Source organism: Aethalodelphis obliquidens, unplaced genomic scaffold (genome assembly GCF_003676395.1).
Source record: "Aethalodelphis obliquidens isolate GAN/ISIS:26980383/991018 unplaced genomic scaffold, ASM367639v1 scaffold3, whole genome shotgun sequence".
NCBI classification, from domain to species: domain Eukaryota; kingdom Metazoa; phylum Chordata; class Mammalia; order Artiodactyla; family Delphinidae; genus Aethalodelphis; species Aethalodelphis obliquidens.
Genome location: NW_020837947.1, coordinates 9,452,757 through 9,468,510, shown reverse-complemented (window position 1 = coordinate 9,468,510; position 15,754 = coordinate 9,452,757). Strand labels below are relative to the sequence as shown.

Here is a 15,754-nt window from a genome sequence, read left to right as displayed (position 1 = left end):
AGGCTCCGTGATCCCCCTAAGATTCTGGAAGCCTTGGCAAAGGCAGAGAGCAGCGGGGGGACTGTCCCCTGAGTCCTCCCTGCCGGGAAGTGGGCTCTGAGAGGGGACACAGGACAGCGAGGGGTGGCCGGGGAGGAAGCCCGGGGTCACAGAGATTGCTGGGAAGGTGACATCTGGAAGCAGAGTCTGGGAAAGCGATGCAATTTGGGTTCAGTAGGGAAAGAGAAATCATTTCTTTTCGTCCCTCCTTTTGCTTCAAGATTGTGTTTGCTCTAAGATCTGTCCACGTGCTGGCTTCACCCTCCTGGCCTAGCAGGGATGGAAGAGAACACCTTTTCTCGTTAGCTCTCCCACCGGTTGGCATCCTAGCAAACGGCACATCCTCGTGCTCCCGCGGTGGCCAGTGGGCACAGAGGGGATGGGAGCTCGAGGAAGAACTGGAGCAGTCCCAGCCTTAGCCTCCCAGTAGCCAGCCTGGCCTCCAGTTACACAGAGGAGTCTGGGGCCCTGCCTCTCTCTCCCACATTGCAACCTCACCAGCAGACAAGGCCACAGAATGCTCTAGAACCAGTCCCATGGCATCCGTCCTCCCCGCTTATCTCACAGCCGCCCCAGGGCCAGATTATGTCCCCAAAACACATGGACCCAGCCTCGCCACCCCAAGGTGGGACCACCAAGAGCTCCTCCATGGGGGCTTTTCTTTTTAAAAAGCATTTAACACCAATACATAAAATAAAAATCGCTTCTTGTCAGATGCATCTTTATTCAGGCCCCTGAAGAAATGTTTTCTTGTGCAGACAGTTCATATTAATATGTCTCAAACCCAGAAGGAATCAGTCATAAACTTCAGCTTTGTGAGTTTGTTTACTCTGGGATGCAGAGAAAGACATCTTTTATGCGTAGCCTAGTTTACAAGATACCCAGGGTCAAAAGTTAACAAACTTTGGGAAAACAGTGTTTCATAAAAGAAGAGAAAAAAATAGCATACAGTATTCTGTTTTCCCATTCAAATGAGGAAAACAAAGGAGTAATCAGAACTATAATTTACGGGAAAGTATGCAGGCATCCATCTGCTTTTATTGAAGAAATATCCTGCAGATGTCGGGTCAGCTTATGAATCTGCCACTTTCTAGTTGAATAACTTCGGTGGAATCTCAATCTCTGATCAGTGCACTGGGTTCTGCAGAACGACAAAATGTAATTATTTAATCGCTCTTTAGACACCTATTATTTTTATGTAGATGAGAGAGCTTTCAGCCTGAAGGCTGTTTTCTGGAGGTGATGTCTGAATACTAAATTCTGCTTTCCTTCCCACAGGTTCACAGCAAGCAGGATTCCTAAATGCTCTTAAGGACAGTCCTGCAAGATATCCTTTCTGGCTGTTGTTTTTTACAATGCTAACGTGTTAAGTATTGGACTGGCCACATCTACCCAATAACCTCTTCATCTGGTGCCTTGGCTTTCCTTTTCATAAATCGTGTTCCCTTTTCTTCTGTGAAGTATCCAAAGAACTCCCGAACACTCACTTGTGTGAGTAACAGCCTCTGAATGCTTGAACGTCGAAGTGACTCATTTAGCCTTGTTTAAATTGAAGTGCTCTTTCACTAGAAAACTAAGTGTGAATTCTTGCTCACCCCCAGAAACCCACACTGATTTGCGTTACAGCAGGTTGGTCTGGGGAGAAGTCAGACTGAGTTCCAACTGGCTACACTTTGATCAGCGGGTGGTCCCTACGGAATATTTGCGGACGCTCCTGGGTGGGTCCCGTCTTGGTGCAGTTGCCATGTGGGGATCCTCAGACCCTCTGTGTTCATGGGCAGCACAGAATTTTGGCGGCTACTACAGATTCTGTAGTCAGCTGCTCATCTCTTAAAGAGGCACAGGGACAGATGAAGATGTACAGAGGCTCTTGGAGAGTACATTTCACAGGTATGTCCTGTCTTCTGTTAATGATCTGAGAAGCTAGAGTTAGCTAGAAGTTGGCCAGAAGGAAAGGTTGTGCTGGGAATGAAATTCTCAGCATCGGTGGCTGCTAAAAGCAGGTCCCATGGGAAATGCCTCCTTCGTTTCCCTCCCCAACCCTGCCGGGGTAACCATCCTCCACCATCATCGCTTCTCTGTGTCCTTCGGTTTTCAAGGCATGTTGCTTTGGCATAGCTTACAGCCAAGCCTTGTCTTTTCTTCCCTGAAGAAGAGGCTCGTCTAAGTCTTTCAGGAAATCAGTTCCATCATGAAAACATGCTAGTCTTGTTAAGTTTTATGAATGCAGCTCAGAACCGGCACTGAGGTCTGGGCTGCCAGCTGGAATGCTTTCTGAAGCCTCAAGAGTGTGGCAGGCTCAGCCATCTCCCCTCCCCGGTCCCAGGCACCTGTGCCTTTCCTGAGGCCATGGGCCCGTGCTGGACGATGTGTGGCGATGGATGCGACGGGCAGCTCTGCCAGGACGTCCTCTAGAGCACGCGTCTGCTCGTGCTCCTGGCTTGGCTGTGCTTATAGTCTCTGTAATCAATAGCATTGCGCTCCCCAGTGAGGGGAGTAGACAGACGCTGCTGAGAGGAGTGACAGTGTGTTTCAGCGGTGTGCAAACTGTGCTGTTCGTGTGGAAAGCGGACGAAGGAGAGAAATGCTCTTATTTGGTTCAGAGCAAATTTTAACTTATCTTCCCTTGAAATAGCATTCTCAGGTAGAGGTAAAGAGTTTCTCCTGGGCTTCCCTGGTGGCGCAGTGGTTGAGAGTCCGCCTGCCGATGCAGGGGACGCGGGTTCGTGCCCCGGTCCGGGAGGATCCCACATGCCGCGGAGCGGCTGGGCCCGTGAGCCATGGCCACTGAGCCTGCGCGTCCGGAGCCTGTGCTCCGCAACGGGAGAGGCCGCAACAGTGCGAGGCCCGCGTAGTTTCTCCTATGGCGCGGTTCTTGAAAGCTCCTGAGAATCTCAGCCACTGCCTTTCCAAACAGTGCCGCCATATCTGGGGCTGAGCCTCTCAGCCAACAGCCAGGCATTTCCCCTTTACAGGTGTTACCCAGGCGTGTCCTGCACATTCAGAAGCTTGGCAGCTGCAGCTGTGGCAACACAACCTGCTCTGAGCACGTGGCAGGCCCCTGACAGCCTCCAGACACGGCTGCAGGGCACCCCGGCACATCCGGCCCAGGGCCTTCCCCAGCACGGCTCTGGCACGTGCCGGCTGTATTAGCTTCCTGTTGCTGTTGTAACAAATAGCCACAAGAAAAGAGGCTTAAAGCCACATAAATTCATTATCACCCGGTTCTGCAGGTCAGAAGTCCAGTAGGCTCGGCTGATTTCTTCTCTGGGTCCCAGGCTGAAACCAAGGTGTTGCCAGCCTGGATTCTTACCTGAAGTCTCAGGGGAGAATCCTCTTCCGGCTCATTCAGGTAGTTGACTCAACTCATGGGGTGTAGGGCTGAGGGCCCCTCTCCTTGCTCTGTTCCCTGACTCCTCCCTTTCTCTTCAAGGCCAGCAACAGGGGATCAGATCCCTCTGACGCTCTGAGTCCCCCCTGCCTCTAACGCTCATCTCTCTGCCCTCAGCCAGAAAGTCTCTCTGCTTCTGAAGAGTGGCCGCATCCAGACCATTCAGGAAAATCTCCCCATCTCAAGACCAATGACCTTCGATCTACAGACTCCCCTTTGCCATGTGGATAATGTGTTCACAGCTGCTAGGGATTAGGGCATCTTTGGGGAGGCCATTGTCCTGTCAACCCCACAGGCCTTCAGGTAGGATGTACCCAGGAATCAGGCACTCAGGTGCAGGTGGGTTTGAGAGGATCTGTCTCTGAACCCATCCAGGAAGCTCACTAGACGTCACCAGATCACTTCTTGAGTTGACTGTGAATTCCCTCCCTTCCCTTTCTGCCCTTTCTGTTAATCTAGGAGAGAGGGGATGGGAGACAAAAATGGATGGGCTTTAAAATATATATATATATATACACACACACATAAATATACACACACATATATATGTATATGTGTGTATGTGTATATACACATACATGTATGCACATATATGTGTATATATGTGTGTGTGTATACATACACATATAGAAGAATACACACATACACACACACATATATCTCCTGCCCTGAGTTCAGGTTGAAAATGCTAACGGAATGCCCCCTGAGGTCCTTGTTGAATTAGACGACCCTTCACAGTTTAATAGGTGAAGTTATTATCTAACTTTACTCCTGCTGACTGGGTCCCCACTTGGTTTTGTGGCACCTCCTGATCCAGTGTCAGGCTGGGCTCCTGCCTGGAAAAAGGTGACCTAAAGCTGAAGCCAGAATATCCCAGGGAGCTGCCCAGCAACATAGAGACCCTCTGATAAAACCACTCCATTTCTCTCTCGGAGAAAAACAGAACCAAGAGCAAGGCGCGGGAGGAACGTGAAGAAAAGCTGCCGATAGGGAGGGAGGAGCGACACTCCCAACCCGGATCTTCTTTATTTATTTTTGGAAGTAGTGGAGAATTTCAGGAATGCCAGACGCACCCGTAGGAAAGCAAAGTGCTGGGGGTTTTGTTGTTGTTGTTGTTGTTGTTTGCGGTACGCGGGCCTCTCACTGTTGTGGCCTCTCCCGTTGCGGAGCACAGGCTCCGGACGCGCCGGCTCAGCGGCCATGGCTCACAGGCCCAGCCGCTCCGCGGCATGTGGGATCTTCCCGGATCGGGGCACGAACCCGTGTCCCCTGCATCGGCAGGCGGGACTCTCAACCAGTGCGCCACCAGGGAAGCCCAGTGCTGGGTTTTTAATTACAAAGCACAGAAACATTCTGTGTGTGCCTCTCCCCAGTCGCTGGTGTGAAGACCTAAGGCAGTCTGTTCTGGCCACGTGTTTTCTGTTTAAATACATGCTTTGGGGAAGATGCCCTCTTATTGAGTGAGTCTATTAAGAAGTGCTGAGTTCTGATGCTTTATCATAAATTCATATTCCAGAAGAAAAAGTATGCTTTAGTTTCTACTGGGTTGTGATGTATTTTTGAAAAAAGGAGTTCTGATTATAAGGGATAACATATGCGTGATAAGTAAGGTTGGGTCCCGTCAGGATGCTATTTCTGGCTCCTGCTTTTCCTCTGGACACCCGTGTGGCTTTGGAGGCTCCATGGAGATAGCCGGGTGGAAACTTCTAAGGGGCGGCTTTTAGCTCCCGAGATGGGTGCGCTAACCACGGAGGCTGCTCAGGAATGGTATGGCCTGGGGAGGACGGGTCACAGGGACAGTGGCACTCCGAAAGAGGATGCATCCTGCTGGTTAGGGTGGGAGGAGATTCTAGCATCAGATAAACATTAAACTCAGTAGCTCTAAGCTCCCTTCTGCTGCTGAGGCCCTAAGAGTCTGGGAGTCTCTTTTGAGGTGGTCGATTTATGATGGATGAGACTGATCTGTGATGTTTCACACTCACAGAAGCCGTCCTCTGATGATGGCAGCGCTGCCCACGGCTCGTCCGCTCCGGACCTGCAGTCTGTGCAAGAATCTGCAAAGTACCAAGTTCTTAAAACAAGAGGAGGTTTTCTGGCTGAATTGCCCGAGCCCAGGAAAGTCCAGGGCAGCCTTTGCAAGTGACCCCTGCAGAGTGTTCTCGGGCAAGAAAATATATTTAAAATGCTTCAGTAGCCTCCAATCTGATCTCCTGACAATAATACAAAAATATTTTGATGACAAATGGGGGCACAGGCAAAGGTTTCTCACCGTGGATTTAATCTGCAAAATATCCAACTCAAAAAGGTGTGGTTGATGAAATGAGAGCGGTTAGAAACAAAAATGCCTCATTAGCCAGGACTCCTTATCAGAAATACTGCCATGAATGATGGGAACATTGCTAAAGTAAAAAGCTCTTCATCAGGCCCGCATGCAACCAGTAGGGCTTTATAGGAGAAAGGCATCAACCAGCTCATTCAGGAAGTGAGCCAGGTGTCCAGGGGACGGTGTCTAGTTCCAGCATGAAAGAGTTTGAGGAGGATTGAGTGTTAGCTCTTCTCTAAATGTTTGATACAATCGCCTGTGACCAGCCATCTGGTCCTGGACTTCTGTTTGTTGGAAGATTTTTAATCACAGTTTCAATTTCATTACTTGTGATTGGTCTGTTCATATTTTCTATGTCTTCCTGGTTCAGTCTTAGAAGGTTGTACCTTTCTAAGAATTTGTCCATTTCTTTCAGGTTGTCCATTTCGTTGGCATAGAGTTGCTTGTAGTAGTCTCTCATGATCTTTTGTATTTCTGCAGTGTCGGTTGTAACTTCTTTTTCATTTCTAATTTTATTGATCTGAGTCCTCTCCCTTTTTTTCTTGATGAGTCTGGCTAAAGGCTTATCAATTTTGTTTATCTTCTCAAAGAACCAGCTTTTAGCTTCATTGATCTTTGTCATTGTTTTCTTCATTTCTATTTCTTTTGTTTCTGCTCTGATTTTTTTTGTTTTGTTTTTTTGCGGTACGCGGGCCTCTCACTGTTGTGGCCTCACCCGTTGCGGAGCACAGGCTCCGGACGCGCAGGCTCAGCGGCCATGGCTCATGGGCCCAGCCGCTCCGCGGCATGTGGGATCTTCCCAGACCGGGGCACGAACCCGTGTCCCCTGAATCAGCAGGCGGACCCTCAACCACTGCGCCACCAGGGAAGCCCTCTGCTCTGATCTTTATGATGTCTTCCCTTCTACTGACTTTCTGGGAGGAGGTGGGAAGGAGACACAGGTGAGAAGGAGCGAGCGGGGGCGGCGGGAAACGTCGTAAGTGGCTGTGAGTAGAACGACTGGCTCTGGCTCACTTGTGGGCACTGAGCAGGCCCTTCCCGGGCTGTGGTGGGGAAGAGGAAGGACGTTCGACCACCAGGGTCACCCTTGGCAAGAGCACGTCCAGCCTCGGAGCCCCATCCTCCATCCTCTTCTTCCTGCCCCCTCTCACCTCCCGTTTCCTGGGCTGGCTCCCCGTGACTGTGGCCATTTCTTTCCTTTCATCTCTGCATCAGAGAAGCACAGGCAGCGGGGTGCAGGCTTCTGGGGTTCAGTGAGAAGTGGGGTAGCTGCCTGGGCTTTCAAAGGCCCCCCTGGCCTTCCCCGGGGAAAGAGACAAAAGGAGAATCTTCTCCAAAAAGGGTGGCACTGGGTCTTCAGTCCACCCAGCCAGGCAGGTCCAACGAAGGAGGTCCACTCAGCCTCTGCTTCCTTCAAAATCATTATACTGAATGCCCACCACCTGGGCCCAAAACGTGCCAGGGTTACAAAGTCTAGAACGATCCGTCAGCCTTGAGCTTCAAAGCACATCAACCAGAGGCCAGAGGAGCGATGAAGGACGGGGTGACTCACTCTTCTCAACGAGCATCTGTGGATGCCAGGATCTGAGCTCTGACTCTGGTTCCTACAAGCAGAATAAGTCTTAAGTGACATAAAAATGCCATAGCATGCACTGGAGGTAGGAGTAGGGTCCAAAAGGAGGCTGCATCTCCTGCAGGGAAGTCAGGAGGCTTCCACGGGCGGCAGGTGGCATTTGCACAGGGCCTGGAAAGGTGGAGTTCTAACAGGGACACGGAGGGGAGAAGCCTGGCGGGTGTGTATGGTGTGTAGGGGAGAGCAGGCCGTCTGGAGGGCTGGAGCCAGGCTTGTGTTCACTCTTTCACTCGGCAAGGTTAGCAGCGTGGGCGCCGGGAGCCCTAATGGTGTCAGCACCCGGATACTCTTACAGACACACACACACAGACACACACAGACACACACACACACACACACACACGGTGGGGATGGAGGAGGGTGCTAGGATGGCTGAGCCCTGACTGGGGCTGGAGGTCACGACCAATCGCCCCCAGGAAGCAGGTCCCAACAGCACTGAATACCAGTGAAAGAGCGAGCAGCCTTCTTCCCCCGGACACCGGGGAACCAGCCATGATTTTTGGCAGGCGAATGACATAATCAAGCTGCTTTTTGTTCTTGTTTTGCCTTGAAGCATACTCACCTTGAAGCAAAGAACACGATGGAGTGAGGTAGTGAGGAGATGTTTGCAAAGGAAGGACCCCGAAATTGAAATCGGTGACAAGGGGACAGATCTGCGGGGAGATCTACAGTCAGATAGGACCTGGGAGGAGAAGGGGAGGAAGGGGGGTCCGAACCCTAGGTGACCCGGGGAAAGGGGCACAGCAGAAAAGGGAGACAGCTCGCATTGGTTTGGGGAGAAATGAGCTTGATCTGAGCTACATGTACAAACAGAATCTAGGAGGTCGCACATGGAACCTCCACGTCAGCCTGGACTGTCTTTAGGGTCCTCTGTGGTTATTGCGTGAAATATGGAAGCAGAAAAAAAACCGGGAGCCTGAAGCGAAATGTTCCAGCCTCTTAGGAAATGTCACTGGTCACACAGAGTCAGGGAAGCCACATGGCCGGGCACACCTCGCAGACTTCTGGGGTTCAGGGAGCTGAAGCCCTTCAGGAACAGGGCCAGCAGGGGGAGGGGACGCCTGCCCACTAACGGTCACTTCAGTGTAGCAGCATTAACGTCCATTTCAAAGGGTTACACTCATCTCTAATTATGGCATCGTTCAGCTCTCCCAAAACGAGAAGGACGATGGGTACCTCGGACGGTCACCGATTCTGCGTGGTGGAGGCTTTTGGCAGAACGCCTTTTTTGCCCCCAGTGTGCGCTTATTTCAAGGCACTGTCGACAGGCGCCCCCAGCCTCATGGGCATCGTTCTGTTTTAGTGGAATTTGGTAGAAGGCTTGGAGTCAGCCTGGGTGCTGTCAGAAAGGGGACACTGGGGGCCGATGGAAAATCCATGGGGGCAGGACAGGCCTTCACTAGCCCAGCTCTCAGGGCCTGTCCATCCTGGTGTCTGCTGGTGCTCAGGGAGCCCCCGGGAAACAGGTGGGACAAGTGCCCGAGGTCTCACAGCAGGACCTCACCGAGAGGTTAAGTGACCCCGATTCATGCTCGGTGACGCACTGACGTTTCCAGAGCTAGAACCCAGCCCCTCCACCCAGGGAATCGAGAGTCTTCCCCGCTGCCCCCGGCCAGGTGGATTGCGGGAGTTCTGTGAAGAATAAGCATAGATTAGATCTCAGAAGATCACAGAGTGGGAGAGGAGGTTTTTGGTTTTTAAAATCACCCAAGTGATACAAGAGCGTATTCTCACGGTAACAAATTTCAAATAGAAACGTCAGGGTAAAAAGGAAGCGCTGCTCTTGACTCGTCATCATTCTGTAGGAGTTCTTGTCGGGTTTTGTGGGTCTTTACAGGTGATCCTCTCAGAGTTTAAATACATACATGTGTGCATGCACACACACACACATGTACAGTTGGGGGGACTGCTTTACCTAAAGGGATCATACATGCTCTTTGGATTGTTCTACAATTTGATTTTTAGATATTTCCTGAAGACGTTTCCATGTCAACACATAGATGTACACCATCCTCTTTTCAACTGTTTTATAGAATTCCAGAGTATAGATGAACCATAGTGTCTTCTTCTAGTGATGAGTATTTAGACTTCTTTTATTACTGCTCAGAAACTGAGGTAGTGGACTTTCTTGTATGTATCTCTTTGTGTACAAGTGTAAGCGTTTCTCTAGGATTGACAACTAGATGTGGAGTCACTGAGTTAAAAGCTAAGTGTACTTTAAATATAATGTACCATATTGTCCCCTAAAGATATTATACCAATTCATGCTCCATTTCTCCCCACCTTCACCCACACTGGAGTTGTCAGTGCTGTGATTTTTGCTGATTTGATGGGGAGAAAAAAATCGGTTTTAATTTCCATTTTCTGGACAATATTCAGCTTGCACGTATTTTCGTGACTGTTAGCCTTTTTTTTTTCTCACCTCAATGTGCCAGTTCAAACTCTTTGTCCATTTTTCAATTGGGCTGTTTCTTCTTTTCCTATTAACATGTTCTTTATATAGTCTTAATAATAATCTTATAACTATCTTTTTCCAATATTTTTCTCCCAACCTATCACTTACCTTTTAACTTGACCTTTTTATACAAAAAAGTGTAATTTATTAACAAATTCAATCTGTAAATCTCATCCTACATGGCCCCTAGGTTTTGTGCCTTACATCCTCACCGCAAAATGATGCCAGTATTTCCTTTATTTTCTTCTAATACCTTTCTGTGTTGTTTTTTAAGTTTGGCGCAGTAATTGATCTGTAGTAGAATTGTGTGTGTGGCTTGTGAGCTAAAGTTCTAACTTCATTTTTCCCGAATGTTGAGTGAAGTGTCCCAATACCACTTACTAATCTATTCTGGCAGTTCTCAAACTTTTTGGTCTCAGAACTCTTCTGCAGTCTTAAAAATTATTGAGGGGCTTCCCTGGTGGCGCAGTGGTTGGGAGTCCGCCTGCCGATGCAGGGGACGCGGGTTCGTGCCCCGTCCCGGGAGGATCCCACATGCCGCGGAGCGGCTGGGCCCGTGAGCCATGGCCGCTGAGCCTGCGCGTCTGGGGCCTGTGCTCCGCAACGGGAGAGGCCACAACAGTGAGAGGCCCACGTACTGCAAAAACAAACAAACAAACAAACAAACAAAAATTATTGAGGACCCCAGAGAGCCTCTGTTCATGTAGATTATATCTATTTCTATATACCGCGTTTAAAATTAAAACTGAGAAATGTTTAAAACACAAGAATGCATAAGAGTGAATGAGGACATCATCTTGCATCACACAGCCTCCAGGAGAAGCCACCACGTGGTAGGATGAGAGTGAAGCTGGGAAATAATGTTTTGGTGATGATAGGAAAATAGTTCTGACCTGGAGGATACCCTGAAAGGATCTTGGGGACCCTAAGGTTCCACAGGCCACACTTTGAGAACCACCGGTCTATTCCTTCACCACTAATTTGAAATGCCTTCTTTACCCCCACATGCCCACGGCCTGTTTAGACTGTTCTCACCTTGTTTTGTTTACGAGAAAAGTCTTCTCCTGCTCCCACCTCCCTGATGTTGTTTTTCAAAATTCCTCACCTGTTCTTATACATTTCCTCTTCCTGATGAATTTGAGAGTTCTTTTGTCAAATTCCATTTTAAAAATTCCAACTGGAATTTTGATTGGAGTTCTAGTGACTTCATAGGTTTAATTTGGGACAACTACACACCTCTATCTCCCGGTACATAAGCATTTAGGAGAAAGGATTTGAGAGACTGAAGGATGATGGTCCCATGATCCAGTCTGAAAGGTCCCAGAAACTTGATTTTCAAAGTGTGTTGTCATGTAAGTCGTCGGGAAGTCAGCAGCCTCCACCCCAGACACAGTGGTGGGCCCTGTAATGACAGGGGCACAAGCTGTAGTTTCTTATCTCCATCTAAGGATTATAGGGTCATCTAATGATGAGGAAAATATACTGACAAGTTCCTGAACCTAAATATCTAAAAGGATTAAATGCTGATTTAGACCCTCAATCTAGAGGACAAAGGGTCTATCACTGAGATCTGCCCTTCCATCAAAGCTCTTCCTGTAAGTGAGCATTGCCTATCTTACTGTAACTTTTAGGGGGAAAAAAAAGAAAGAAAGAAAGAGATGATTACCAACAACATCTGTTTCTTATATTTTCAATGTCAGAACCCCAGACAGAGACCTAAAGCAGAATAAGATGCAGGAGGACCCAGGGGTGCCTGGCTGGTGCCCACAGAGAAAGGCCCCTCAGCACCGTGCGGTGTGACCGGCACCCTGGCCACATACGCCCAGTGCTCAGAGTGGAAGCACCCGAGGCAGAGCCTTGGACTCTGGCATTCCCTGGCCATTCTGGAATCCGGGGATTTTGGTCGATGAGGAAACCCACATGAAATACAGACTTTTTAAAATAAACTGTAATCTAGATTTGGCACTTGGCAAAAAAGCCTGTCGCCAGCCTGATTGCTGGAATGTGGGGAGATGGGTGATGACATATTAACAGAGACAAGTTCTTCACCCAGGGGTGGCTTTAAGGCCGTGGGACTGATGGACAAGGTTGCATGTCACGGGCAGCCTCAGCCTTGCTGTTGTGAGCTTTGAGGCTCCAAAGTTAGGCCTGTCATGTGACACTCCGTAGCTTGGAGCCATGGGAAGGGTTCTTTCTGTCCTAGAAGTCTGCAGACCAAGTTCCAGTTCTGTTCTGCCGTGATGTGCGATGTGAGTTTTTGTAAGTGGCTTGACTACTCTGGGCCTTAGCCCTTCATTTTACATAAAATTTTACCTATTTGTACAATGAAGGGATTAGAATAAATCAGGACATTTTAACTTGGGGTCCATGTGTATCCATGCAGAGGCATCAGGGGCGTTTTTAAGCCTCCTGAAATTATAAGGAAAAAAATGTGTTTATGTGCATTTTTTCTGAGAAAAGCGTAGGAACCCAATAAGGTTAAAAACCTTTGGTTCCTTACCTCTCACCTTTTACGATTCTCCAAATACTGAGGTGCCCTCACCATTCTGCCCAATACTATTTCCATGTCCCTGCAAGGTCGTCTCCCCTTGCTTACCTGCCCACAGGCAAGCAGACCCCTGTACCCTGAGGGTGGGAAGCTTACCTTCCCCCACCGTTTGCTGTCCGGAGTGCCGGGCCAGGTGCCTAGAAAGGCACAGAGCAGGCACTTGTGGGATTGCGTGGAAACCCAAGGGAGGGGCGCCTGCCTGCCGGCATTTTTCAGTCTTTTTCAATTCCATAGTCATCTAGCGAGTACCTCAGTGTGCAGCACTTGGAGCTAGCGGCTGTGGGGAATCTAAAGCCATACTCTTGGCCACAGAGGGGGCTCCCTTTCTTTTTGGGGGGCTGGGGAGGAGACATGGAGGCTGGCAGTGGTAATGGCTGTGATTTGGAACCCATCTCTGATGCAATAAACATCCAGCTGCTTATTAAATTGGCTCCTACTGGAGTTGGCCTGTTTCCACTCATGTCTCTTTTTAAAAAAAAAAAAAAAAATCAGTAAGTGGGTTTTGATAAATTAAAAAGAAATTTATGAAAAAAAAAAGAAATTTATGTTTCTTAACTTACTATGGCATAGATAATTTCAACGTCAAGCTATCGGGTCAGTGAGAAGATGTGTTGTTCAGATATTCGTACCTCTGTCTGAGAGTGAATTTGAGGGGGATGGACTCCTTAAGGTGCGATAGGTTCAAGAAACCCTGACAAGGAGGGTCCCGATCTCCCCCAGCAGAGGTTGGGGTCAGCCTAGAGCCACGTGTCCCTTAGCAAGAATTCAGAAAGGAATCGGCCCATGGCTTTTCTGTCCTACTGGCAGAGCCAGACTTCCAAGCTTCAAATCCCTGCTCTGCTATTTCTTAAACAAATTACTTAACTGCTTCCTGCCTCGGTTTCCCTATCGGTTAAGTGGGAATCACACTTCTCACTGGGTTGCTCTGAGGATTAAGTGAATTAATCCACATGAAGCTCTTGTTTTGTTTTGTTTGAATTTTATTTTATTTTTTTATACAGCGGGTTCTTACTAGTTATCCATTTTATACATGTTAGTGTATCTATGTCAATCCCAATCTCCCAATTCATCACACGTGAAGCCTTTGGAACAGGACCTGACACACAGCCAGTGATGCCAGCCATTGTTACGAATGATGATGATTATTCCTTCAGACGTCCTGTGGGCGAAGCGGCAGCTGTAAGGGGAGAGGCGGAGGGGGCTGCATCTTGCATCCTACCTTGAATTCCTCACTTGGACACAGCTGTGAGCTAACAGTGAAAGTGCATTCTGCTATTTATAAAATGTTACCAAGCACATGAGATATTAATATAGAACACTGCGAATTTGGGGGGTTGCTATAAACATTTAAAACTCCACATCCACTGGTAACAACGCCTCCTTTTGGAGGTAATCATGTAAGTGGCATCACAAAGGGAACAGCAGCCGCAAAAGGAACAGGAGCTGCAAAGGGAGACGTAGGCACGTTAGATGCCGTGACCTCCTCCACTTTCACATGCCAGCTTTTACCTGGTTCACACGTGTGGGTGTTACATGTGTTTTGACATGACCATCATTCTGCCTGGATTGTAAACTGTCGTTGACATCTAAGTATTTCCGAGACCGAAGTTGGGCTCTTCGTGTATTATTCAGTAAATAAATCTTTTGGTTCGTTCTTCATTCTCTCTTTTCTACCCTTGTTTCCATTCCATTTGTCACCTCCTCTTTGACCTTTCTGCCTCTTGTCTTTTCCTTCCAGCCTGTGCAAAGTCACTGCCAGTGTCATCCCCCTTTATACAACGTGGTTCTCCCGACGCAGGCTTCCCACTACTTCCTCGTCATTTTCCCTGGGCTCCACTTCTCTGCTTTCAAGCCAGTGCGGGCAGAGCTCCCACGTGGCTGCTCCCCGATCTGTGTCCTCTTGGGTGGGGAGATGAGGCTGGGAGGGGGGGCGTCTGTGAGCCCCGACCTGTCAGGAGGCGGTTGAGAATGAGATCTTCTTTGCTACCTGGGCCACCATCCCTGTGTCCCCATGTGCAGCGAGGCCTCTGCCATAACCGTTTGTCCCCCTGGGTAACCCTGGCAGAAAAGAAGGGCTGGTGGCAGCCCTGAGGAGGGGCCTGCTTCTCTGCGTCTCCTCCCCACCCCTCCGTACTTATCCCCTTTTCCAGAATCCACCTTAGTCTTCCTTTTCTTGGTAGGTGCAGCTCCTCCTGCAGCCCGTTCACCTCTTTCCTCCGAGAGGACCGGGCAGCACTCCCACCCCCCAGGGGCACCCTGTGTTGGATCCGCAAGATCCCGCTGCTCTGCGCTGTCTTCACCTTGGCCAGCTGGGCGTCCTCCTCTTGAGATGTCCTTTTAATTTCTGGGTGGGGCTTTTCTGAGGCCTTGCAGTTTCTAGAAATTTAAACCTTAGAAAGAAAAATACAGCATTTTTCCACTTTTCCAAGAGCAGACCCAGTGGTGTACCCCGAAGCTGAAAGTCAGTGAACAAGCAGGAAGTGCATTCGTTCCCCCTGTTTTGTATGCAGCCCCACATGCCGGACAGTGGCATTTGTTAATCATGACGTGGCAGAGGACGGTGCTGCACCGGATGATACATTCATTTCTCTGCTCTGAAGATAAATGATATCCAGTCCTGAAAAAAAAATCAATGGTGATGTATTACAGCATGATCTATGGCTTCCATCCCTGGAAGCATTAGGAAAGCATGAGTATTTACTTTCTCTGGCCTGTAATTTATCAATGGAGGCTGCATGATGGGTATTTAAACTCCCAGACCTATGATGAATTATTTTTTCCTGAGAAACATCTTTATCTTGTAAATAGAATTTTATAAGTATTTGTGGGACAGGAATATTCTCTAGTCTTTTCAAATTGCCACACTCCTGGCTGATTTGTCTCGTCTGTTGAAGAATGCCAGGCTTTTTCTCCTTTGGTTTTAGTGCATCTTGTGGAACTCGAGACTCCCCATCCCTCACAGTCTGGTGTGGAGCCAGGTTTTCTAGTTGCCTGTCAATAGCTGAGGACAGCCATATGTGTCGGGGTGGGCTGAGGGGCTGGGAAATGTCCCCTAAGAAAAACTACCGCTCACCCTGATGCCACACCGAGAAATGGCCCCACCGGGTCAGAAGCCCATCCACAGCGGGGGCAGGCAGCCAGGGGGTGGAAGGGCCATCCAGGGACAGAGAAAGCCAGGAAGATAAACCCCGCCTGGTCTCAGCCGCCCGAGGTCAGCCCTGCAAATGACTGTCACAGCCTCAAATCAGGTCGAGAGGGAAACCTGTCAGTGCTACAGTCCCAGCTTTCAGAAGCCAAAGGTAGAGCCTGTGATTGAAGTGATGTGCAGTATTGTGTCCATTCATCAAAAGCCTGGGCCGCTGCCA

At 49.0% G+C, this 15,754-nt stretch overlaps 1 protein-coding gene across 2 annotated transcripts in view; it reads left to right on the top strand.

The window, feature by feature from the left end:
• The window catches only part of ZDHHC14 (zDHHC palmitoyltransferase 14), a 274,178-nt gene that overhangs the window by 236,250 nt on the left and 22,174 nt on the right, over window positions 1-15,754 (top strand). For both annotated transcript variants that reach the window (XM_027082560.1, XM_027082569.1), the window contains exon 5: window positions 1,318-1,366. In XM_027082560.1, the coding sequence (XP_026938361.1) occupies window positions 1,318-1,366 (49 nt within the window). The remainder of the gene's footprint in view (window positions 1-1,317; window positions 1,367-15,754) is intronic.